Raw genomic sequence first — 27887 nt, forward strand, 5'->3', positions numbered from 1 at the left:
TGATTAAGCACTTGTAGAGAATTAGTTGTGCAGCATTGCCAGATATGTTTTGTAAGGATAATTCAGGCCACAACCTCTGAATCTGCTCCAAATGAGTCAACAGACTTCCCTCCCCAGTTCTATATAATGTATTTACTATTTTTATAGAAGAACTGCTGTGATGTGACTTCCTTCTCTTGCCATTTCTTCTCAGAAGAAAAAAACCCCACCTTTTATGTGGTTTATGTAAATAAGTTAGTCGTGTTGAGAAAGGTATTTTCTCATAATCCTGTTTAGTCCTGAGTTGAAAGTGTTGAGTGCAGCAGTCATAGGAATTCCTCCCCTGAACGTGTATCCTGTGCTGAGGTTGTTCAGCCAAGATTGTGCTTGCATGGGCTGTATCCTCAAAAGCAGCACTGGCCAGCAACAGCCGAGATGGGAAATCTCCACAGTCCTGCTGCATAAAGTACAGAACTTTAGGGGATTCCAGGACACACTGCTTGGAGAAAAGTCTTTGGAAAGGTTGGTCTTGCAAGGCATGAGTGTACCTCTAGGTGTAATGGCCAATACCTGAGCCCTGAATGACCCTTCTTTGTCCAGCTGTTAGAAAAACTCATCACAGAAATGAGGAGACCAACAAAATCTATAATCAGTTTGTTAATTATCAGCATTGACAGTTCAAGTCCTTAAGTGGCAGAGATTTCTCCTGTACACTTGAAGACCTCAATCAGGAACATTATCAAAAATACTAAATTCATATTGAATTAGTAAAAATGTTAAATGGATAAGGCCTTCCCTTTATTAGTGGCTCCTTTCCTTGAGTTACGTGTTTCAGGCATAGTCAGCTAGGTAATGCAGCACGTTCCTTGCCATCAGTGTCTCCCAGCTCTGCCATAAATAGGGATTGCAGAGACACTGAACCACCAGCCAGTTCCCAGACTGCTGCACTTGCCTTGGTGTGAAGCACTTCATTTTTCAAGCATAATGTCCCTGTGGCTGGCTAAGAAGGCCTCAAGCCCAGCTGCAGCTCTCTCCCAAGAAGTCATCTCAACTGCAGCACATTCCAGTTCTACCCTCTTTTTATCAGTCTGGTGTGTTGTACAGCCTGGAGGCTACTTACTGCCACATCCATGTGCACCTCATTCTCAAACTGCAGAGAGGCAGCCCTGCTGGGAAAGGCCAGGCCTTGCTTTGAGTGAAGCACAAAGCTGCTCCTGGCGGACTGTGTCAGAAGCTGATAAACAAATGAAATAATGCCAGTGCTTCCTGGGTATTGAAGGGAACATGCCATACCTGCTGCCACTCAGCACACACATAACTTAAGGACAGGCTCAATTTTCCATCAGGAGGGGTGAATCTGATTGATGGACCTTTAAAAGTTGCCTTTTGAGGACAGTACTGTGATGTGGCTTTGCCCCAAGTTTGTGCCTTCTGCTGCCTACACTTAGGTCTGTGCTTCTGTTCCATGCAGTGCTGCTGCCAGCTGCCATCGCTGGCTCCCTGTGTAGCCACTGCAGGCCCAGAGGGGATGTCTCATCCAATCCCTCCTCCTCAAATGAGAGGAAGATTCCTTCTGAGTACCCCTATTTCAATGAATGCTTCCTTGTTTGTTCACTCTAGAATGTAAATAGGACAGAGCGCTTGTCACAAAAAATAACACCAAGGGGGTTTTGTGTTCACAGAGATCGCAGCTGACATGGCAGAGCTTGATGCTTGAAAGAAGCAGGGCTTTCCTAGGAACGTGCAATCCATTGCTATCAGGAAGTACTGGTTCCCTAAAATAGCCACGCACTAGGCTCGTCTGTGTTTTAACAGTGTCATGATAAAAAGATTCTGAGAAGCCTTTAAATGTTGTTTTTCTTATAACTTCTCAATCATTTCATGAATTATAAACTGGTAAACCCTTTTCTTCCCTTAATGCAGAGGCTTTCTGCAGCCCAAATTACATCTCTTTCACAAACCTTCCTCAGACCAAAATGTCCATTTAACAAAAGGCATTTTGAAACCCTTTGCTTCTGTCATCATCTTCTTTTCCCTCTAACCTCCTTCTGTCATCCCCTGTTACACTCAGCCTGAGTGCTGTGGGGCAAGGACATATCTCTCTAATTGTGTGGGCTCACTCACTTGGAGAGCAGGATGAAACATACATACACTGCCCCGAAACATGGACAAGAATAATTATTTCCTACCCCCTGCCCCCCAAATAGTGGTAAGCTCTGGTACTGAGAGCAAGAAGTCCTTTCTCACCTTGTAATAAATGCCATTTCTAAGCCAAGAAATCGGGAAAGTTGTTGATGTCCCCTTCCTCCACAGCCTTTTCCTGTTGACACTTGAGAATCTTTTGGAAGTCTCTTTCTAAAGAGTTTCCTGGTCTTTTAGGGAGACGTCAGTTTCACCTTAAAGTCTGTTATTGGATCTGACTCTGCCGTAATTGAAGATAAAAATAACATCCCAGAAACATTACTCCATATAAACACATGGTCTACAAATAATTCAATAAATGTGATATTGGCCTGCACCGGTGTGAACAGAGAGCAGCCCTTGCTGTTCAGCTGCTACTGAGTTGGAGAAATATTCTCATCACTTTGGTGAATCTTGTCATCATAGAAAATGTTTATTCCTCTTACACTTCTGCCATCAGCTAAGGAGCAACTGAAGGAGAAAAAGTAGACTGAAAACTTTTTTTTTTTTTTTTTTTTTTGCAATAAAGGATGACGAGTGAGAGATGTGTCCATCTATACATTTATATTTAAACTTAAGAAGATGGTTTGTGAGGTACCTGGTGTTGCAGCCTTATTAGACTTTCTCTTCTTCCTGTAACAGGTATTATACCACTTTGCCATGTGCTCTTATCAAATATTCCTATAGTACTTGCATCAATTAGCTGGAGAAAAACTGGCTATTCAGTTATCATTAGATCATTTTAGTTAGTAGGGTGCTTTTGTAAGTAACAGAAAGCACTTAAAATTGAAAAGCCTTTTTTCCCCTTCAGTGTATAGGTAAGGTACTGATTAGAGTCAGCTGCCACATCCAGCACCACAGGCACCTTCCTGAGGATGGAGGCTCTGGCAAGGATCACCTTTTAAAGCCAAGAGCACATCTTCACTAACAGTCTCAGAAACATATGAATTGTGTCTGCAACTACAATTCATATAGGTATGTTGTTCACTGGCATTTCTCATACTTTTAAAAAACATTTATCAGCAAGAAAATAGTATCTGCTCTTCTTATACTCTTCAGTTCTGGAAGGATGAAATTCCTGCATGAAAGGCTGATCATGCTTCATTTCTGCCCTATAATTGGCTCCCTGAGGCAATTGTAGAGTCACAGCAACTACAAAGAAAAAGTAGGATATCCAAATGCAGAGCCCTTCCTCTGCTCACCTCAGAAATCAAGGCTGACAGAGGAGTCAAAATAGGGAGAAATGGGTATATTGTTTTATACTTAGCTTCATTTCCACACATATATTAAAGCTACTTTGGGCTATTTCATTTATACTGCACAGATTCAATAATCAAAGACATAATGCAAGCTGAAGTACCAGGCCCATCACTTGTGCACTTCACCCCTCTTAACATACCTGTTTTCATTATGGTGCTTCAGGAATTTGGACAGCCTGCCCATTGCAGTTGTACCCCTCTGCCCCTGCTCCCTGCTGCTTGTTGCAATTTAAAACCCTTTTACATCTTTCATTTAATTCATCCACTCCTCTTTGACATGCCTCATTTGCCTCATCCAGAGATGTGACACCTCCAGGGACGGTGACTCCAAGTCCACCATTTACCTCACCACCACCACCGCCTTGGTTAGCCCATTCCAATGCCTGAGCTGGATTTTCTCCTTTGAACTTCTCCTGCCTAACAGCTGGTGGCTTGTTCGGATGACCACTTGCTGACTGCTGTCTTTCACTTCCCTGGCCACTCTGGTGGTCCTGCTTTTTCAGGCCCAAAATGGCAAAGGCAGCTGAGATAAAAGCAGGTAACAGCTGTGGAGCCTTGCTGCTGCACCACAGACCTGCCTTCACATCTGGATCATCTGTCTGAGAGATGATTTAGGCTCTCTCACTCTCCTTGGGACTGGGGCACAGTGCAAGCACGCAGACAACTTCAGACAGCTGAATCAGCTCAGAGTAATTCAAAATCACAACTTGGAACTGATTATGAGATTATAAACCCAAAGCAGCTGCCCTTTTGAAACTGAAAAAAACATGCAAGTTCTCTTCAGCTCCTCCCAACTGTAACCCAGCTTTTACGGGAACAAAGTTTTAAATCAAGCCCTCACTTAAACAAGTGCCACTTCCCCACAGGCTCTTCCATGCTCTGTTGGGAAAGGAAAACCAAGTAGCCAGTTCTGTGGCACCAGTAACTACTGCTAATTCAGTAGTAAGGAGCTTCCCCTCATCACCATTCAGAGAACTGAGTTCCTCCTTTTGGGGATGAATAACTGGCATTTGTGCAAACACCACAAATAAGGAATCTCCTCATGACCTTTATTTCTCTTTAGTTTTGTAAGCAGTTGGGATTCAGTTAAACAAGGTCAAACTGCAATCCAATAAACGTTTTCTATTAAAAAGTATTTGGAAAGGTCTTTCTACTGCAACACTTTCTACTAGCAAAACGTTCATTAAATATTGTGACTTTTTAAACAAGATTAATACAAAGCTGGTCCTTGAGATAGAAACCATCAGTAAAAGGATCTTATGCTAAAAAAATCTGCAAACAGGAACTTAAAATTGTACAGAGCAGAGACCTTGTATTTAAGCAGAACAACTGCAGCAACCTATTTTTGAGGTTATTGGAACCCCAGTGAAATCTTAAAATACCAAATGAAACAATTGAAAAATAGCATCAGAAACTGAAGTTACTTACAGTCCTGTGGTTAAACCACTGAATTCAAAATAAAACATTCTTTAATCAATGACAAAACTATACCACTGTGCTTTGTGTGTGTGAAATCAAATGGTTTAAACTTGAGTGCATTCATCCCAATTAAATGAATATTTAAGTGATGTAATTTTTCCCTTCTCTGCAATGTTCTGCCAACTGAGTAATTTTTAGGCATGAAAGATGCTTTTGAACCACTCTAGGTGCACGTCTGGTACAGAACATAGTCCTTTTACAGCATTTTGATTTGAAGACTAAGGAAAATATTCAAGCACAAATCAGTCAAGGGAAAAAACAGCAAATCACTTACAGAGCTCTACCTCTTGCTTTAGAACAATAAAAGCAGGGGAATTTACAATGTTTTTCTCATCTTGTTATCAGATTACTTGACCACTTCTAAATAAGGATGAAGGTGGTTAAGAAGAGAGAAATTACTCCTTCCTACATTTGTAAAAATACTGAAGTGCTTGGAGAACATTGGCACAGAAACTATATTACATGTACATTCACTTGTAAATATTTTTATGTAGCTTCAGACATAAAAATGTTGGTAATTTTACAGAATTCCCTTAGGTATCAGTCCCAGAATATGGTTACTTGTACCAAGAAAACGGTCTGTTAAGGTATTTTCATTTTGGAAAGTCGTTTACTGACATTTGTTGGCCATGAACCACTGTGTACAATTTCAGTTCTTTACCACAAGGTATTTCATAATAGTGAAGAAGTGGTGCTAAACCACCTGGAAAAGGTCAGGAGGTAACATCTAATTCCCGTTTTCGTGAGGATAACCACCGACAGAAGTACTTTTTACCTGCCTTTTCGTTTCCTGTTTTTCTGTCTTCTGAATCCCCCACAGCTACTGATGAACTGTTGATTGGCAAAGACCAAATAGGAAATTGCATTTTGTACTGGAATCATCCATCTCACAGATTCACCATGGGGTTTGCTTACCCACTGTGCCTGAACAGGTACACAATTTGCTTATTGCTTAAAGATCTGTAAGGGTTAATAAAATTCAGAAGAGAATATCATCAGTGAGTGTGCTCCTGGAGAAAGATATGGATAACAGCCATCTTATCTAAGCTTTCCAACTTCAGTTTCAACCTCTTGAAGTCCAAATATCATTTTTATGACACTACAAGCCTAGTGACAAAATAACATCTGGCACAATAACTTCTCCAGAAAAGCTACATGGACAAGAAATACTACACAGTAAAATCTGACCGAACGGAACACTTGCCCTAACCCAGGCTCAAAGCTACCTTGCTAAGGTTGGTCATGGAAAAAGGTATGATTTCTGTCCCTCCCTACTTTTAAATTTAAAGTGGAGCTCCAGGAGAGTATTTCCCACTACTTACAGAGAATGGAATTTTGCAGTTTCTGTGGGTTGAAAAATCTGGGCCCTGTAGATACTTAAAACATTAAGATACCAGAGTGCTAAGGAGCAAAGTAAGTCAAAGATATGCGAAACAAATGCTGAGTTGAGCAATGGAGTTAGTGGTAGGGATTATCAAAATCTGTTCTTTTGTCTTGGCAAAGTATCAGCCACTCACAGGGTTCCTGAAAGTAGGTCTTATTCACAGGAGCAGTCCATGTCCAGCGCTGCCCCGTCACTGCTAACGCAGCCATCCAGCCCCGGCGCGCAGCCCCCGCCCTCTGCAGCCTCCCCCGCAAGGCAGCCGAGCATGCTCTGGCTGAGGCAGGCCTCCCCAGCATTGTCACCAGTGTCACAGCTGGCAGGACACGTCTCTGCTGACGTCCCGTCGTGGTGGGCACCGCTGTTGTTGGTCCCAGCTACCTCCTCTCCCAAGTCTATGACATCATCTGGCTGCTGCTCTGGATCAGGCTTGGCCGCCCGTGAGATTTGTGCTTCTAAGTTTCTCGTGTTCTCTGTCACTTCAAATTCCTGCTTCTCCTGTGCCCTTTGCTTCTCCCTAGTACTTAATTTAGCCTTTGTGGAATTCTTCATTTTTCTGTTGTGCATGTCTTCTTTGGAGAACCTCCAGTGAAACTACAAAGAAGGGATACAAATGTTAAGACCATTAGAGGCAATCTCACATGGACATTTACTTTCCTGAGTAGACATGTTTTGATGAGTTAGTTTTAATTCAAAAACTAAATTGGAATTTGATCAGAAAGACCCAAGATTAAAAGAAGTAGCCTGACCAAATCAGGTGGCCTAAGATGATTTCTGCCCACACAGACATCCCTGTTACAGAGAGGAAGGAGAGCTCGATGCTTTCTGCTTCTGCTGTTGTGCCTGGTAGGTTCCTCTCTACACTGTGTGGAAGGGAAGGATATGCAAAGCTGCCTAAGTGCAGACAGAAGAAGCAATCCCATGGCATTATTCCAGTGGTTTTCACCAGGTTAACAGCAGAACTAACACCACACCCATGACCATACCCAAACAGTAAAACATCCTGAACCGTCTGTAGGAATGTCTTTTGATGAGAAAGCGTGAGGCTGCTACTTGCAGCACTTCCTCAGGACTCGCCATAGCCACCATTTCAGAACTGCTTTAAATACTATTAAAAAACAAAAAGGGAACTAGCAGTACCTTGAAATACTAACTTGACAGGTGTAACATACATATAGGCTGACAAATATGTCACTATTATATCTGCCTCATTTGTCAAAAAGTAAATCAAGCTTTCCCCAAGGAAAGCCAGACCTCAGAGTCGCAGAATCATAGAATCGTTTGGACTGGAAGGACCTTAAAGGTAATCTAGTTCCAACTACCCTGCCATGGGCAGAGACTCCTCCTAAAAGACCATGCTCCAAGTTCCATCCAACCTGACCTTCAACACTGTCAGGGGCACCCACAACTTCTCTGGGCAACCTGTGCCAATGTCTCACCACCCTCACAGTAAAGAATTTCTTTCTACCATCTAATCTAAACCTGCCCTCTTTCAGTTTGAAGCCATTACCCTTCATCCTGTCACTACACTTCCGGGCAAAGAGTCCCTTTGCAACTTCCCTGCAGGCCCCCTTCAGATACTGGAAGGCTGCTGTGAGGTCTTTATGCAACCTTCTCTTCTCCAAGCTGGAACAGCCCCAACTTTCTCAGCTTGTCTTCAGAGGAGAGGTGCTCCACTCCCCTTACCAACTTTGAGGCCTCTTCTGGACTTGCTTCATGGTTCCAAGTCACTGCTAAGCCATTCTACACAAGCTTGCTTAGTACCTCTGAATGTGCACAGCCATTTTTTCAGCAGTGTCAGTTGCTGATGGAAGCTCAGGAATGGGTTAGAAGGCAATATTTGGATGGCATAAATAATCTCCTCAGGATATTCAGCAAACCCAGCAATGTTCAAAAAAGCCATTTTCTCCAGTGAAACTGGGTCTGTGCTGAAGTTGGCCAAAAGATTTTGTATTCATAAATTTTTAATCTAGCTATTTATTCCTTAATCAAAAAGCCATTCAAAACTTATTATTAGATTGCAAAGCTGGAACAATGTTCTTTCCTCCTGGTAGCCAGAACTTAATGCAAAAGGAGAAGGGGGAAAAAAAGAAAGAAACTGGCTTTGACAAAACTCTTCTCGGTTTTACTTAAAGGAAGTTATCTTTCACTTCAATAGCACTGCAATTTAGAGAAAGAGGAATGATAACATCTCAGTTCTAGAGCTCAGCTGTTTAAAATTCAGACACCTGAGTTTTTTCCTCTTTGATTTGCAGAAGTGGCTGGGCACCCACTACTCCACTTAACTCTAAGCTCTCATTGACAGAAGGTAAGATCAGAGCCCTAAATGTGATAAAGATCCAGCTGTAGGAGGCTTTGTGAGTGTGTGTACGTGTACTCAAGTCTGGTACTTACACTGTTACTTCACAAAAATGCATTCAGCCAGTTTCTGCTGAAATAAGCAACAGTTTAGTGTGAAGTGAATGAACACAATGACTTCATCCCTGATGGAATATTACAGTAATAGGAGTACTTATCACTGAAGAGAGAAGTTGTACTACTCCTTGCATATTTCCTCTTCTATTTGTCTGACTACCTTGAACAGCAGTTCATTGATGTGCAAAGATAGGACAGAACATTTTCCATCATTGCAATATCTTTTTAATGTTATCATCCTATTTCCCCTCCTCTGAGGGCTATCTATAAACATTTTAGACATGCCATAGCTTAAGTTAAAAAAAATCCCTGAGAGCCTTGCATGTTGTATGTGCAGAATATTCAACAACTTTTAATCAAATGCTTGGGTTGGCATCTTTGATGTGACACCACAACCACTTAGGGACGTTGAACCAGTCCTACATGCCTTTACAGAACTGTAATCAAGGTATGTCATCCTTCCCTGATCTTTGGTATGAAAATGTGCTGTAGTGATTTTTGCCCTCAAATATGCCTGTATATTTAACACTGCCAACGAGTGAGTCCTTTGTTTTGTCAACCAGACATTGTTAAATAAGTTTTTATAACCTGGAATGAAAAAAACTTAAACAAAGTTTCAAGTCATCTGGATGGTATGTATGTGTTATTATAATACAAGAAATCAGCATCATACTTCTTTCTCTCTTTCAGGATGAACAACCACATATGGGTTCCCATCCCTTCCACTAAAACCACACACAGTGGTAGGAAAAGAATGACCCAATACAGGCACTCTAACACTCATCCCAAGATCCCTTTAATCACCTGAAAACGAAGAGAGAAAATAAGGAAAGTGGGCTTTGTAATAAGTTCACACAGTATTCTGGGCTCCAGCTTTGCTAATTAGAGAGGGTAAATCCTAAATCAGTCACACTCCCAGCAGTTCTCTCCTGTTCAGTCAGTTCAAACACTCCCCTGGTCTGCACTGTATCAAAACCACAACTTTCACAGAACCAGGCTCCAAAACAGTGAGGGCTTCATAGATGAAACCTATCTGCAGTTATCTAAACTGTTGGGTAAAATGCTCCTGGTGCTCAGCTCTGCTCAGTATTTCCCATCTCCTGCTGCAGCTCAGCTCTGCATGGCATCAAGCACCCACTCCTGCAGGTGACATTGGGCTGGCAGCACTCACCAAAGCCCTCAGAGCCAGAACAAAAACAAGGCTGCATGCATTAATCAACAACCTCATTGACACGTGGTTCCAGAGATCTTTTCCATACTTCATCTGACTTTTCTGACCCCTTGCATACTGAAAGGGCAAGGCAAATTTGACCACTGTAGGAAGGCCATCACTTTCTGTTTCCAGTCCCTGTATTTCTCTCTCCAGCTGTATGGCATGAGAGGTTTGGGCAGGGGTTCCCACAGCTGTGTGTTTAAAAATGGAAGCGGGAATACATACATGCATCCACATCCCTATATCATCAGCTGTCATTATGTCTTTGGATAATGTAGCTGGATTCTAGAGGCTTTTCTTGGTTAAATTACAGCAGAATCCATTAATGTTCACACAACAGAAACACCTGCCAAGGTCAGGCCCACATTGTGCCAGGTTCTACCAAAACAGCGAGAAATAGAGAGAACAAGAGGGCAGTTTAAACAGAAAATACAGGAAATGGGTGAGAGAAAATAGTGTTGGTTCCACCTTACAGGCCCTGAACATGAAAGAATTTTACGTATAAATGGAGGTTTATGGCTGGTTTACATGAAGAAAAATCTGCATTTCTTACACTGCTGTGAGTTCATCAGAGAATGAAATCTAGGAGCTTTGACATCATTTGAGCATTTTTTGTTTCTTTCATTTGAACAGTTCCATTCCTTCTGTCTCACTACTGTATCACAGAAACATTGAATAGGCCATTTTGTTTCTATGGGAAATCAATTTCAATATAAAAATACCACCAGTGAAACCCAAAGAAACCAGAAACTCAAGGTTATTTACCTTAGATTCTTTCTTCTTTGCTTTCTGGGGCAAAGAAGGTCTCTGAAGAAATACAATTTGCTTTGTAGATAAATTCCCCTCCCTGAAAAGAAACAAATGCACACTCCTGAGAATGAATTAAATTCACATCCAGCATCATTCAAAGCGAAAATCCATCTCAGTCACTTATTTCTGCAGGTCAAAGAAGAACAAAGTGAAGAATGATCCTCACATTGCCTGTCTCTGGTGTCTCTGAGCAGCCTGGTATTTTGGGGGGCAGGGAGAGGGCAATGTTCAGATTTAAAGAGCCTGTCAGCCTATGACACAGTTTTGCTGAATGTTTTAGCATTAGTGTGTAAACACAGAATAAATTGTTTGGAACAAAAAGGAAGAAACCCAAGAGGCCCAGTGTCTCAGCAACACTGGAGACCTTGTTCCATCCCTCCCTGCAGGGCCACTGATCTGGAATGGGGCTGGGTGCTCCCTGTGGGTCTGCAGCATGGCAGGAGGAACAACCACCAGGTGGGTGCCCTTCTGCACTGACCTCTGTTACTCAAGGTATTAGTGGGATACAGAAAGCTGAAAGAAAATGATATATATAGATCTATTTCTTTTAAGAGTCAGGGATTACAAATCGTAACTGTGATTTTCTATTCATTCTTACCTTTAAACATTTATGTAAAATTTAAATACAGTTTCTCCCTCAACACAGATGGCCTTTTACTTTTCAGGTTTTTATGTGTAGGAGTAGTCTTCCAAATCTCATAAAGAGCTGGGCATATTAATTGAGATAAAAAAACCCACAACTATGTTGGTGTATATATACAAATAAATATATTCCCAACCAGTGAAAATTCAGAAAGCACCATCTTCATGATTAACAGGTGGTATGATTGTTTTTCACCAGTTATGAAGACTATTTTTAAGTGATTTGCATTTATATTTGAAAACTCAGAATATAAATAATAGCAAAGTAGACCACAGAATTATTGTACCTGCACACAAGGCTACTCGAGCAGTGACACACTAATCTCAAAGGGTTCTGCTCAGCTAGACTGTATCAGCAGCATTAGACAGCCATCTATTAAGAATAAAATTACTTTTCTTCAGCCAGACAACATCTCACTCCAAACATTACACACATTTTGTCTTTGCTCTACAGGACGTTACTGCAAGAACCAGGGCAGGAGTTTTACAGTCACAGAGTTTACAGAACTGCAGAAACAATACCCAGAAAATTCATGCAGAAACCACATTGCCACCTTGCAGTCTTTCTGCCCACCAGACCTGTGCTTCCTGCCACATGTGGCTTGTGAGGCTCGGAAAACCCCGAGAACAGCTGCAGCAGGCTTTGCAAGGAAATCCACACTGACTGCACAGGGAATTGCTTGTGCAGACTGTGGTGCTTGTACAGCAACTTCCCTGGCCAAAAGGCAGCACCCACCCCTCCCTACCTGTTTGTCTTCACAATGGGAGTGGGAAGCACACACGTCAGCTGCCAGCCGTACATGGCAAGGGAATTCAGCAGCGGAACGTAATCTGTCTGCACTTCAACTCCCTGGGGAAGGAAAAGCAACAGTTGGCATCATCACTTGGAGTGCGACATTCAGCTTGACTCCAAAAAAAAAACCCAAGAAAAAATACATGTGTGCGTTTTCTCAGAGGAAAAAAGGGGTTTTGCACCAAAGTGGGTCATGTTTTATGTTCAGCTAGGCAGGAAGGAAAATGTTCAAAAACATGAGACAAATGATCGACCGCCCATACATCCAAACTGTAAAGGAGTTTGTTTAAAATGGTAAACATCTGTGATCTTGTTCTTACACTGCCTGACTCATCCATCTAGCTTTAGATCGTTCCGGATCTGAACAGGATAAATTCATTGTATGTTATCAATTATCTCCTCCTGAGAAAAATTATGTTCAAGTAGTTAAAAAATGACAGTATTGCTTTGCTCGGATTCTGCACTTGTCTAAGCTTCAGTTAATCCTGAATATCTGCACTGAAATCAGTCGTGTTGCTCTACCATGATGGATCAAAAGGAAAATATCCAACAGCAGCAAGAAAAAATATAAGTACGAGCCTGTTCCTTTTATCGCTCACAAATACACATTGCTGCCTTCTTATTTTGAATCAGGAAATCTGTGGGCGAGACGAAAAGCTTTGCCTTTCAGTGCAGGAGTCTGGCTCCTGCTGCACATTTACCCAGCAGAGCCTTGCTCTTTCCCTTTCAACTAAATGGCAGACCTTGCAATCCACACAGAAAGAACCACTGGTGGTTTCAACATGATTGTTCCAGTGAGGTGTCTAATTGCCAAGACTGCCAGTAATTTAATGAATAGATGCTACAGCATATTTACTGGTTTTTAATTTTAATAAACACAAAGCAGACAAATGGTAACTACTAGTCTCTACAAATATAACTAAATTTGATTGGAATAACAATTACATTTGCCAAAAAGCTCAGGCACTTACACTGGTTTCACGTGCACGTAAGGAGTTTTAACTGCCAATTCGCAACACTGGGGAAGGCACAATAGTTTTGCAGCTCCAAAAAATCCATTTATTCCACAGTAATGAAATAGTCATTTGATCAGAACTAATCCAAATCCTGCTGTAGTTATTTCAAGGTATTTTAGTGAATTTCAATCTCAGCTGTTCCTTTCTTCTAACAAATGTAATTTAGGTCACTTATATCTTTATAACTGAATGGCTGCCTGACTATACCTATTAAAAACCCGATCATGACTACAAGTGCAAATAGCTGAAGAAGCTGTATGAGTTCTGCTTAAAAGGAAAATGTTTTAAATCTTTACCCCAGAAAGTGCCTGTAAGAGAACACTACTAATGTTACTTCTGTACAGAGGCTTGTGGGGGTTTAGTGAGGTAGTGCTACTTTAAAACATCACCCTGTACAAACTGAATTTGTGACTCTGGGAGAGGAATGAGACACCCTGCGAGAGGAGGGCAATACCACACAGCCCTTAACTTGTGTCCACTGGAGCCATCAGGACTCATCCTGCAGCTGTGATTGTGGTAGGTTCAGAGTCTCCTTTAACTCCCATTTCCCTCTGGAAGAGGGATATTTGTGCAGTCTTTCCAGTTTTTAAAATAGAGTGTCCAAGGGTAAAAAAAAAATCATGACATATCTAGATGCCTTTAAGCTGTAATGTCTCAAAAAGATGTATTAATAACACATTGAGATTTATGAGATTGGTCAACAATGCCTTCAAAAAATAAGGATGAAAATATGCAACATGATGATTAAGAGTAAGGTCAGAGCATCCACCATCACAAGCTCTTCATGAGGTGCCACATAAAAGGACCTGTCTAAAACATTCCCTCCATCAAACAGTGTTTGCAAAGGAAAAACCAGAAGGAGCTCACTCATTTAGAGGAGGGAAGCAGATCAGGAAAGACTGGCACAGCAGAGCTTGTCTGTGCCCTGAGGAACATCTTGTATTGTAAAGAGGATTTCTATTTTGAATTCATTGCCTGAGGTGGGTGATTAGCAGGAAGAACCTTCTTCTTGCATCAGGATGTGCAACAAATGTCAGAAATCAGAGGGAGATTATGGCAATGAGGAAGGACATCAATACCACGCAGAGCTCATTTGGCTGCTGTAGAAGCCAAATTGTTTCAGGGACATGCCATCACTCCTGCCACAGCCCCTGTCCCTGCAGGCTCTGAGCAGCAAGACAGGGCTGGCTTTGGACCTGTCTGACTTGTCAGGATTAAGCATCATCTGCAGCAGATGATGGTGTATTTCCCAACCCAGTGGTGCAGAAAGGAAACAAGCAGGTAAGCACATTCAAAAGGGTAAAGTTACCAGAAAATAAATTTAAGTCAATTAGGCCTAAAAAACCTTTTTTTCCTTTTTTAAATCTGGCAGTTTAAAAAAATCAAAACCAGCCAACCTATTCAAAGAATTCTACACAGTTGTAACAAAAAGATGACCTCTTATTTTTCCCATGTGCTGGTACCCAACATCCCAGTGTGCCTGTTGGGCTGTCTGGAGGCAGGAGGTGTGCACATGATGCAGAGGTGTTCCCTCCTCTGAGCTCCTCAGGCCCTTTAACAAGCTCCCTCCAACTCCACGACGCTTCACTGGAGTCAGACACTGCACCTCATCTCCAGGTCCTTGGGGAACAGACTGTTCCCAATAATTGGCTGAGTTGGAATATGACAGACAAGAGGAAGGAGTCACTCCAAAATAAACAGGTTAATCCACATGGGCTTCAAACTCCTGACTTGCAAATACAGATAATTGAAGCTTTTTTTAAGACCACATGAAATTATTTCTCCCTCCCCCTCCTGAATCATCGGCTGTAATTCTATCCCACAACTGGAATTTGTGTGCCAGCAGGAGTCACAGTTATACAGACCTTTAATTGGTGTCATATTAAATGCTTGAAAAAGCAAAAATGCTTCTAAACAAACAATATACTGGGGGATGGGTACAGAGGAAAAGAGTAATCTTGTATTTGTTTTACATTTAATACAGTAATTATTTTATCTACTATTATTAGAGACAACAGAAATGAAGTTTCAAGCACACCACTCCCTCAAATAAAAGTGCAATGCTCTTTTCTAACTAGCAAATACTGCATTTGAACACCAGTAGAAGTAGAAAAAAACCGTGCCAGAGCTCTCCTGAAAAAGAAGCGTTCAAACAATGCATCTCAAACTGGGAGACATTTCATTCACTGAAAGGGTGGAAAATTTTAATTAACTTGCTTCCCACTCTCCTGTGGATGATAAGTAATCTCTGATCACACCTTGAGTGTCAAGAAGCCAGAGCATATTGAGCTAGGATTTTCCCTTGACTTGCATCACATGAAAAGAATTCTTTTTATTTGTAGTTGTATTGTTTGTTTCCAGCATTTTTTCCTTTCACAGTTGCTTCTGCTCATTAGGAGCAAAAAAAAAAAAAAAAAAGATAAAAAAAATGATAAGAATAATATCTAGGGCAAGCCACACAAACAACTGCATTAACAATTTTTCTTTTCCCCCCCTACTGCAGCAATTTTAACCACAGCAAGATAATAAACAAGACAACTACTAAGCTCTTGTGAGACAGAAGTTCTTCAGAAATCATTCTTTCCTGGACTAAGTGAATGTGATTTCGTTACAAGGCAGCTATGGATTGTCACTATTTAATATTTTTTTCCAACATGAATTAAAGAGTGGTAGATTGAAAATCCCATTAAATAAATCTTAATAAAACCTTTATCAGCAAATCCTAACAGACTGCGTACCAAAATTTACTGACAGATGGCAAAGAGGATGGGAAGCAAAAAAACCCAAGTTGCTTTGAAAGTGTAACCTACTGTTTGTTGCAGAAAATGGGCACTGCATTCAAACCCAGCTCCTTACGAAAAACAGAGGGGTGCCACGAGGGCAGCACCACACACCCCCAGCCAAGGCTGGCTACCAGTCCCCAGCTCTGCCAAAGCCAAAGCTTTTCTGTCCCTGGGCACTGAAGGGAGGAAAGGGAAGTGGCAAAAGCAGGATTTGCACCTTAGTGCAGAAGAAAAAAAATGCAATAAGAGAAATTGAATACCTGGACTGTGCAAGAATGACCCAGTAAAAGCATGCTGCAAACGTTTTATGTTTGCAGTAACACAGCTGACACAAGGACTAAATTCAAGCTCTAAATTTGTGAATTATTTGCCTTTTTCCTTTTCAGCCTTCTTCCAAGAGATAATTTCTGCTGACAGTGTAACAGTATTGAACCATTAAAAACATTTATTGGAAGCAAAAAGGGAAGTTTCACAAATGCTTCAGCAATAAAAAAGTTGGACATTGTTCCTCTAGTACTGAGCTGCTCCTGAATCTCCATGTGTAACACACCACAGCATGTTACTGGCAGACACTTGCTACACATCCATTAGCTGTGGAGCAGGGGGCTGTGGGATGGCTCCTGCATCCCTGGAAACCACTAGCAGCTTTGGGAAGCAGGTGGGTCACTGACCAACAAAGAGCAGCTGCTAAATGGGGACCTCACTGGAAAGGTAATTAAAAAAAAAAAAAAAAAAGAGTAATAAATAAATCCAAAGGTAGGCTTTTCCCTCAATATTCTGGGCATATGTAATTTAGAGCTCTTTACAATTACTAATGTATATGTGAATTCCTGCAATGTGAAATATTTTGGAGAATATAGTAAGGCTGTAACACTCTATGAGGCAGTATCGTGTTAACAGAGTGTTTCTGCAATTCAGATGTATCCAGTCACAATTTCAGTACACACACAGGCTGCTGAGTACCATTCACAGCTGGCTTCACATCTAGGGTAAAGCTGAAACAACCAAAAATCCCTCCTGTGCCCACAATGCCTGATTCTCTCAGTGACTTCTGTGGATGCAAATCCTATTTTCTAGCATGTATATAACCTAACAGAAACATCAGAGTGCTCCTGATACTGCCTGCACCTGTAACACAGAAGTACATTTGCATAGCAACACAATTTTGCATTTATAAAAGTAGCAAAAGCTGGACAATGTGAATGTGTTGACACAGAGGGTTCTCCACACAGGAAACATCCTATGAGATGTGTTGAACTCACCACTGCACAGACAATGTACAAATGATGAAACAACTCCATGTAACTGTCCATGAAACACAAAAAAATAAATGTGATCTAACAATCTTCAATAATTCTGCCATTTTTGCTTTCACAATTCCTGCGACACTTGAAGTGCACCTTAAGGTGAGCACTGATTTTACTGTTTGCCCATCAGTTCTCTGGGGGGGAAAATACAACATAGAAAACCACTACCTGAGAGCTTACATACTCCAGTGTGCCCTACACATGCAGCTTAATCATCCCCAGGCATCCTCCCCGACACAATTCTCTTTGGTTATAATTTATTCCCAAACAACATGTGGCTTGTACCAAAAGGCTTTGTGCACCACTCCCCAGTTATGTGAGAAATGATCTATTTCCATGCAAGCACTGCAGCTGAAGCCTGGACCCTCCACTGCCAGTGGCTCACACAGCAGGCAGTCGAGCGCCGCGCTGCCCCTCGCCCACAGGCGGGCTCTGTGTGTGGCCTCTGGGCTCCCTGCACCCACTCCCACACCCCTCAACATGCTCACACAGATGCACCACCCAGGGCACTACTGCCTGGCTGGAGACAGCTACTGAGCAAAAGAAACACGTGCCCTGCATGGTTTTATCGGAAGTATAGAAGAGGACTGAAACACTTTGTCTCAGCTTGTTCTTAAGCGGGGAGTTTAGATCTGGGATGCTCGCTTTTCTCTTGCAGGTTTTATGGGTGAGCAGAGAACTAATTCTTAGAAAACTGTGACAGCTGGGAAGGATTTTTTAATCCATACCGTGCTGAATTTTCAGTCTCTTTAGTTCAAGTGCCCTTTATTCACATGGCAGAAGCATTCACCTTGTTAGAAGTTCAATGCTACCAGAACCACAAGAAATTACCAGGGACATTCCAAGTTCATATTGTTAGATTCTGTTACTACATTAATAATCAAAACCAATTAAAAGATTATGGAACTCAATCATGTGGATTTTAATTAATTTTAAACCTATGTCTACTGAGTTCAGCAGAAAAATATGTATGTATATATGGCTTTCATACCTTATATAAAGGAAAGAAACAAGAACTAATAAAAAAATATTGGAAGAGGCTCCTGAAGGTTTTTGTTCAGCTCTTCTTAAAAAGCAACAAGAATTCAGGAACAGACACTGCTGAAATCTTTTGCCCAGGCAGCACATCTGTCCTTTGAGTGGTAAAGAGGGTCACACACATGACTCCCCTGGGCTTTTCATGCCCATTGCCATCAGCTCCTAGGCTGACCTGGTCACGCCTTTCTCTAGTGGCCAGAGACAGTAGAACATGGCTTAACTGACATACGACCTAAATCAGATCTACAGACAAATCAAATCCTTATTTCCAGAGAATTTGTTTCAAGGCTTACATTAAGGCAACTTGCAATGTAGGCTCAGCAGAGATAATTTTTAAATCTTTTGTTATGTCGCACTTTAAAAGGTTTACCATGTCTACGATGGAGACTGACCCCATTCAAGTCTGCCAGGGAAATGGCAACACCACAATATATTTGAGATTTTAATTCATGTCAGTACACCAAAGGTATGGCATAGCAGCAAATACAAAATTATGAATCAGAAGCTCAAGATTTTCAATGAGAAAACAGGTGTAAATTAAGGACAATATTTTCAAAATGAACACAGTTTCAGAGGCAGAACAATGCAGCAATCTAAAATAAATGGTTAGCATTCTATTTTAAAGATAGTATTAGCTATTTTGTCTTGGGTAATGGGGAAGGGAAGGTGACAGATTTAGAGTTGGGGAGATGGAAATCATGCAGGCTCTGATTAATCAGAACTGTCTACCCACATTTGCCTACACAAGCAGAATTAAAACCATCAAACAAGTTTTAGGGCCAGATCTCAGAGACTGCAGTGGAAATAATACGTCCTGACATTTTTAGAGTTAAAGTGATAAGGATGAGTGCAGTATTTTGTCATGACAAGTGCTGTGGTCATTTGGAGAGGATACCATAGCTCTACTTTTGAGAAGAAAGAGTTAAATTACTCAGAGCTATTACATCCTGTCTGCTGCTTGGCGGGACCACATACTGTGACAGCTGCGAGCTTTACATCCTCTACAAACTGACATTTTACACACATACTGAGTGCATCACACTGTTCAGCTTGTTTTCTCTATTAGCCTTAGCAATTAAAAAGGCAGCACTTTCCCTGCTAAGAGGTGTGCCAACCCCTCTCTTTTGTGTTAATGGCTAAACAGCAACCCTTTACCTTTTCATTTAGAGAGGTTTTCTTTCTAAAGGGCATCGATACATGCTACATGTCTTCCTTTCTAAAAAAGCTTTCTTCTGTTGTGGCTGGGATTCTTTTGTTTGTTTCTTCTTCCTAATTAGTACAGCACAATACATTTACATTCAGTTCAGACCACAACTGAGTAACTCCAAAGCTCATCCAGATAACCAAATCTGATACAAATTTAAAATAAAGATCCATTATATACATTTATGTCGTGCTACCCATCAGGGCTTCTTCCACTGCCTTGGCAGAAATGGAAGTAACAAATAGAAAATGTTAATGTAGACCAGAGCTGAATGTACACCAAAAAAACCCCCAATCTTCTACATAATGAGTCATTCCACTGCTCCGTAACTATCTCTGAAACAACTATACTTTGTAAAACTCACAACAGAAAGAAGCCTTTACTGGCTCTTGGACATCTTCTGTCAACACTGAACTCTGTCTCCTTCCCCATTTTACAGTCCCTTCCTCTGCCACTGCATTATTCCATGTTGATAGCAAATAAAGGTGAGTTCCAACAAGGTTTAACACTTGGTCTTCTGAGTACAACACTGTGCATGTGCCTACAGATTCCCCAGCTTCCAGTCCTTTCACTGAATCCATGACTTTACCTACCTCCACCTATCATGTCTCAGGAAGCATGAGGCAAGATATATCCTGGCAAAGTTATTCAAGATGCAGGAGGAGAAAACCAAAGTGGCCAGCTCTGCTCTTTCTCTAAATAGGTAAGACCTTTGCAAGACTTCCCTAATGCCTCAACATTCTTCCTTCAGAAAGCTTTTTCTTCCCCATATTCTTCCTCTTTCAGCTTGGTGGGGAACATTTTCATAATGCCCACAGAACAGCCACGCTTGATTTCAGAAGAGCAAAACTGCCAGGGAAAACCCAGTATCCAAATTTTTAATTACAGCAGAGAATAATCTGATCACACTGACAAGCTCTGTATATGCTATCAGTCGGCTTCTGAAATTGCACATCCCAAACATTATGTCTGGAACAGGAGATTCTCTGCATTAGCCCTCACAAAGACATGATGCGTAGCACTACAGCATCTCCTGACACACCAGATGGCATTGAGAGGTTCATTCCTTAATCTGTTGACCAGCTGTGCTCTCCAGCATGGAACTGCTAGAATTGAAAGCAAATGATACTCCACCTACGAGGCCACTGACACTTCAAAGGGCCCTGCTAGAAAATACTCCTCTGCTGTGTCCTGGTGTTCTGGTCAGCACTCTGCCAACACAGGATTCCCACTGTCCTTGTCATGTAGCTTGACAGAAGCTGTCTTGTGCCCACAAAGACAATGCCTGACTTTGTTACAATATCCTACTGAGATGGAGAACCTTGGATTGGTTGGTTGACAGCCGAACTGGCTCTGGCCAGGAATCCATTTATAACTCACAAAGCTATTTTTCCAACATGGCTGTAAGTGATGGTTAAGGAAAAGTAATATGCATTAGGTCAAGCATGGCCCAAATATTTTGTGTACTTAGCATGTCTGGTTTCGTTTCTAGCAAAAGAAATCCAGTTTGTGCACTGTGGGACCATTCTGTGAGGTGAAGTGAGGCATACTAAAGATGGATCAGTGGTTTCACTTCAAAAAGGCACTCCTGATCTGAATTAAATGATTGTATGAACACAAGATCCTCTAAACTTCCTGGACCCACAGTCTTGTCCAGAAAGGAGTTCCACAATCTGCCGCATAAATAATTATCTGAAATCTCTCTCTTTTGTTTGCTTTGCACCTGGCTCTGACTAGCACCATTTGGCACTCAGTTCTTATACTGGAAGAGATGGCAAACAATCCCTATTAACCTCTTTCCCATGTTTTAGGAGATCTCTACCCATTCCATTCCCTGCAACTCTTTTCCAGGGTAAAAGGACGCACATGTAAAGTCTTCCTAATATGGAAGCTGTCTGTGTCACTGGCCATGCCCACTCTCTTCTCTGAAAAATTACTGAGCTAACACAGCATTCTGAAATAAGGTGCTGTCAAACACAGCTTACACAGTAGTATGAAGTAGTATATACTTGCTGTTTCAACCTCTATTCATGTCCTAACAGTTTTAAACACATGGTTAACATTAATGCTTCTTAACATTTGCCTTCTTGATCAGCCCTGACCTAATGCACTCATGAAACCATCTGTCATTACCCCAAAACCTCATTCCTGAGTGGCAACAATGCAATTTGACCCTAAAAATGAACAAGAATTTACAGTCAAGTCTGTCATAAATGCAACAGCATTTAATGCAATAACAGAATCATTTTTCAAACACACATCAGCAACAAGAAAAGCTGCTATTAACGCAGCTTGTTAACTCTGCAACTCTGCAAGTTGTTTGTAGCCATTACTATTTGGCCATTTGTTGCTGCACTGCAAAACCATCGTCTACTAACAAAGCTCTTCATCTTAGTCTCCTGGAATTTTACACACTTACTCTAGCATCTGTCCCATTTTCCCTTAATCTGTTCTTCTGGCATGTGTGTGCCAAAAGGAGGGATTATCTGTCTAAGGATTTTACACCCTTTACAATACATTCCAAGTGAAATGATCAGGTATTGCCTTTATAGATACACAGCATCTATTTCTAGCAGACATCAGAGAGAACCAAAAAAAAAACCTTCTAAAACTTATGCAGCTAATTCTTCCCCCAACCTCCCATGTTCTTTTTGCTTCAAGTCACAAAGAATTTAAGCCCAGCTTTTCAAACACAGAGGTATAGTGTGTATAAAATGTGCTGCGGAAGACCGGTACTGACCAATCTGGCCTAAGCAGTGCTTCTACTGATCTGTGTGGACACCTGGATCTGCAGAAGGCCAAGCTATGGTTTGTCTATAGGGGCCTACCCAGAATATGCAGTTTTTTCAGCATATGAAGGAGGACAAACAGAGCCAAGGCAGTTCTCAGTGCTTTCCTGCTGCAGCTAAGCCTGCCTACCTAAAGGGCTGCCTTCTTTAAAACTGCGATGCTACAACGACTTGTGTGATCATGTTGCCCTGACAACCAGTGGAGATCCTCTGTGCAGTTAATCTAGCAGACATCTGTAATTTTGAGACAGACAGCCCTGAGTTTCATTGCTCACTGTCACTCACATTTCGTACCCTCCAAAAAAACCAGGAGGTCGAGATCTGAAGTGTGTTGTACAAACCCAGAGTGTGGTGAACTGGCATTCCTGTTAACATTGCATCCCTTCACTTTTGCTGCCTGGCTGGTACTGTTGCAGCACAGATCAGTACACAAGAGTCTTTCTCACAGTCTTGGAGTGTTCTGATTTACAAAAAAAAGTCAAAGAAGAAAGACTGTACACATACCTTCAAGACAGTCCACTGCTCTACCACAATTGCATCATAGCCCTGCATGGTTTTATTGTCTTCCACAGCAAAATCTTCGAAGAGAAATACTCCATCCATTGTCCCGTGTAAAGAATCTGTGAAAACACAGGGCTGCCTGTAAGCTTTATAGAAGACACTCCATGTGTAGTAAGGCATCTGAATTTATTAACAACATATTCTCCAAAGGGTGTTACTATAAATTTCATAGACATTCTCTGATAATCTAGCTCTATTAAATGAATAAGACTTGTATCTCTAGGAGTTTTAAGAGCAATCCTACTCCCTAATGGCAAACCTTGCCGTCCATTCTGTTATTCCTTTGCCATCAGAAACCATAGCTCTCCCATTCTGAGCAGGCAAAAGTGATTCAGTCCTCAGTTCAGCAGTACTGCTCACCTACCTGAAGGTGTAAACACACTAAAGACCATGTCTTATGTCAACGTGTTATTTTCAAGGGGTTTTGAAGGTATACTGATTTATTTTTATGATATTTATGATATTGATACTTGTGACTATATCCATTCATTCACACAAGTCAGAACCCTGCATATGGATCAGCCACTGTAGATACAGTGATCTACACGGACTAAGGATGATCTGGCATATCTGAACAGCGTGAAAGAAAAGATACATTCATAACTATTTAATCAATTTATGAAGGCATTTTGACCATCTGGTTTAGTGCCTCTGTTCTCATTTGCATTCCCTACACATTCAGCCTTTTTTCAGACAACACATCCTCTTAAAGTTACTTGAGCAGCACTTTCTCCTTTAACTCAGCCACACAATCCATAACCAGCAATCACTCCCATATACCAGAACTTAGGTTTTGTCAGCTCCATGACAGAACAGAAACAGAGCAACTGAAAAAAACCCCAACCTTATCTTTCTTTGTTAAAATAAGCTGATTGATGGAACAACAGAATCATGTTTAGGGAAACTGTAAATAAGCAGGACTGTGCTCTTTACAAACAGAGAAAACTCTTCTCACATTGTCAAAAAGTGTCTTTTTCAGCCCTTCTAATATGAACAATATATCTACCCTGTATGACTGATTATAAAGACCTTGCTTATCCCCTCCCCAAATGTTGTATTTTGCATGATAGTTTCCTTACATTTCTAGCAACACTATATTCCTTTAACTGGTATAATACAAGTTTTTGAAATGCAGTCACACATGCCAAACTGACAGATTCTTGAACTGACAGGGGAGTTTTCTGGATAAGCCTGCTTAGGTGTTTCATCAGGGTCATCCTGCTTTCCTGGTGAATGTTACAAGGTCAAGAAATGCCAGCAGGAAGGAATTGCTGCCTCCAAGAGAAAACATATATCAAACTCAGAAACAATTTTCACAAAGGAAGCAGTGAAGAGGATTAAGAGGCTTCTTACCTCTTGCAGACACAATCTCAGTCAACATCTTCCAATGTCATTATATGATCTAAATTCAATTTATTATCTGGAAATAACAAATTTATTGCAGGCAAAGCCCAGAACAGACCAGACTCCTACATCTGGAGGCTTATGTCTACACACACACAGCAGCAAGACTGCTGCTGCAGGTGTCAATGTGCAACCCCTCTGTTTCTATTGGCATAGTTCCTTATCCTCTTCTGCTGCTGTTGCAGTCGAGTCATTAAGTTGCAAGTCAGGAGATGCAAATACTTGTCTCTAAATTAAAACAGCTTTTTTTTTTTTTTTTTTGCTTCACTTGTGAAGTAAAAAAGCTGTAAACCACTTCCTAGGGATTATCCTTGAGATTCTTTTGGGAGACTGAAAGAAGAAGAAAAGTACTCTGTCTACTTTCACACTGCTTCCACAGGCAGGTTTCCTGCAACTCTTTTTAAAATAAAGAGAGCCGAAGACTCCTCAACACTACAGCAAGCCAGGATTACACATTGCTCCAAGGTGGATGAGCTGGACTACAAAGCAGTAACTGCTGTCATCCAGACAGATTTCTCATCCAAGTGAGAAGAACAGACATTTTTGTTGTGAAATAACAGGCCAGATCACTAAGTAGCTGGGTTACAGGTTTGAAAACACAGGGACAGCAAGCTTGCCACATATCAAAGGGTCCAAGATTTAATTACTGGATTTCATTCAAAAGCAGCACTTTGTTAGACCTGACACTACAAAGGGGCAACCAACTCAATTTCTGCGAAATAACACATTCCAACAACCAAACCCACATCCAAATCTATTTCAGGATGCTAATGTACAAATAGTCCTTTAATTTTCCAAAGCAGGGATGACAGGACAGCACCTAAGACTGAAAGCAGATCCCTACTAGACACAGACATCCAGATCTTGCCAGGGCAGCTTTATAGAGCACCAGTGCACTGCTCCTGTAATTGTGAATTGTGAATTCCCTTAATGAAATTCAGTGTCACACTGTTGGCACAACTGCAGCTTGAGCTCTTCCCCCCTCCCCGTGTTTGCCAGCTAATTAATAAGCGATCACAACACAATCAGCAGGCGTGTGTTTACACTCACTCGTAAATCATCCTTTATGTTTCACTCTGCTGAACATTCCACCCATGCAATTCACAGCTTCCACATATGTGAGTATGATGGCACATAAGCAATGTTTTAGAAACCAATAGCTGAGCTCGGGAGACCCTACAGGCAGCAGAAACTTCACTTGGCAGTGCTGAATTTATGGTTGGACTCGGGATTCTAAAGGTCTTTTCCAACTGAAAAGATTCTTAGATTTTGCCTCTTTGTTGGAAGTACAATGATTACTGCTGAAGGCTACATCCATCAATCATACAATCCATTGATTTTTTTAATGGTTTTTTTTTTTTGCTAGTAAAGAAACCCATGGAAAATGAGAAAACTGGAAGGGGAAAATGATGATGGAAAGACAACTGCAAATGTAAAGAACAGTGTCTGTTCAACAGAGTGATGCTGGTGAAAAACTCTACAGAAACTGGTTGATGACAATCACTGAGATCTCCCTCTCAAACAGAACCAACCTCCTCTCTGTGCCACAGTGTTTTAAACATTCAAGCCATGAATGCACACCTGCCAATTCTCACATCTCACACCTTTTACCTTTTACAGGTCACGTACTACACTTCCAGAGTAAAAGGGAGGCACAGGAAAGAAAAATTGGATCATTAATTCCTTTGCATGTGAAGCATTTGGGATGCTGAGAATAATGGAGAAGAGAATTCAGCAGATAGAAAGCTAGCAGGGTCATGTTTTGAAGAAAAAACACAACCCATGCTATGCTGTCAGGATCAGCAGGAATTTCAGGGAATCTCTTACACAGAGGTGTGGAAGGGCAAAGAAACAGCCAGATGCACTGAGTCTGCAGTACCTTTATCACACAGGGCTCTAGATCTAAGAGCAACTTAAGCTGACAGTCATGTTCTAGAGCTGGCCCACTAGACGAGACGCACCTGATCCAACAGCTTCATAGAATCATAGAATAATTCAGCTGGATGGAGACCTCCAGGAGGTCTCCAGTCCAACCATATGCTCAAAGCAAGTTCAATACAACTGCAGACAGTACTGCTCATGGCTTTATCCAGCTGCATCTTCAAAATCTCCAAGAATGGAGATGGTACAACTTCCTGGGCAGCCTTTTCCAGAGAGTGACTGTTTTATGATAAGAAAGTGGTTTTTAATATCCAAAAAGGACATCTCTTATTCCAATTTATGTATATTTTTTCCAATCCTCCTACCACACACCACAATCAAAGGCCTGGATCTACCTTTTTGATTGTCTTCTCATAGGCACTGCCAGGCACTGTTAGGTCCCCAAAGCTGTCCTTTCTCCAGGCTGAACTAACTGTCTCAAGTGCTGGTTCATCGTCAGCTTGCTGCCTACTAAAATTTCCCTGGACCTTTCAACAGAGCTGCTACCCAGCCAGGCTGGATTAGTGAAAAAGCCTCTCCCTTCCCAGAGGCAGGACAATTGTCCTCATGGAATTTCAAACAGCTGCTGCTGTCATGTTTTTCCAGCCTGCTCAGGTTCCTCTAGACAGCAGTCCAGTTCTGAGGCACATCAGCTGTCTCCTGAGTATGGGATCATCCACAATTTTGACAAAAGCAAGCCTCGTTGCCTCCTGTGTATCACTGATAAAACTGTTAAACACAACAAGTCCCAGGAGAGATTTCTGTGGGACTCCAGGTAAACTGTGACCTATTAACTCCACTTTTTACTCCAGGTAAACTGTGACCTATTAACCACGACCCTCTGAGTCTAGCCATGTAACCAGATTTTTACCCACCAGGGCTGCATGGTTTGAGCTTGGATACAAAAATATTGTGGAAGCCACTGTCAAACTCCCTTGAGGAATTCACCCAAAATGACTTCTACTGCTTTCTCTTCACCCACAAATTATTTTATGACAGAGGACAATCAGTTTCAAGTATGTTCTACTCTTGTTAAATCCATGCTGAATGTCCCCAATCACTGTCCTCCCCTTCGTGTGTCCACGAGTTCCAAGAGGACCTACTCAGTGATCCAGCCAGAAACAAATTAAGGCTGATCATCCTGTAGGTCCCTGGTTTGTCCTTTTGGCCTTTTTTTTACAGAGAGGTGCAACTTTTGCCTGTGTCTGTGAAGACTAAGGCAAAGGAAGCACCAAGTATCTCAGTCTTATCTAGATGTATCTGATCTTATTTGCATATCCTCATGTAGGATGAAGTGGATCACAAGACAAATCCTACTGACTGTATCAGTCCAAGCCTAGATTTCCATCAATTATATTGGCACTTCAGGGTGACAACTCATACACAGATTCCTTCAGGGCAGACTTTACAGATACATTTATTCAGCTGGATGTTACCTAACCTGCCTACAAAGATCACTCATCTAAAGATGGCAAGCTGGTCTTTCCAGCTTGCTACATAAAATATTTTATGCTTGCTACATAAAATATTTCCTGATTCTGATGCAGTTGTAGTCTCCTTTGCAAATCTCCTGTTTCAAGATTCAGCTCCTGGAACATAGCCTAAGTTAAAAAGTTTGTTAGAAATTCCAAATATTCATCCATTTGCAATAGCGCATGTCAATAAACCAAATCATTTTGACTTTGCTGTTTGTAGTATCACTTCCTAATCTCT

General features: G+C 41.4%; 1 protein-coding gene across 2 annotated transcripts in view; it reads right to left on the bottom strand.

Moving 5' to 3' along the window:
* Positions 1-4447: 4447 nt before the first annotated feature.
* Positions 4448-27887, bottom strand: part of RFTN1 (raftlin, lipid raft linker 1) — a 96070-nt gene continuing 72630 nt past the window's right edge. For both annotated transcript variants that reach the window (XM_059845901.1, XM_059845890.1), the window contains exons 7-10: positions 22794-22909; positions 12106-12209; positions 10673-10754; positions 4448-6873 (exon numbers count right to left, since the gene is read on the bottom strand). In XM_059845901.1, coding sequence (XP_059701884.1) covers positions 6436-6873; positions 10673-10754; positions 12106-12209; positions 22794-22909 — 740 coding nt within the window. In that variant the 3' untranslated portion in view covers positions 4448-6435. The remainder of the gene's footprint in view (positions 6874-10672; positions 10755-12105; positions 12210-22793; positions 22910-27887) is intronic.

The sequence above is a fragment of the Haemorhous mexicanus genome, chromosome 1 (genome assembly GCF_027477595.1).
Source record: "Haemorhous mexicanus isolate bHaeMex1 chromosome 1, bHaeMex1.pri, whole genome shotgun sequence".
Classification (NCBI taxonomy): domain Eukaryota; kingdom Metazoa; phylum Chordata; class Aves; order Passeriformes; family Fringillidae; genus Haemorhous; species Haemorhous mexicanus.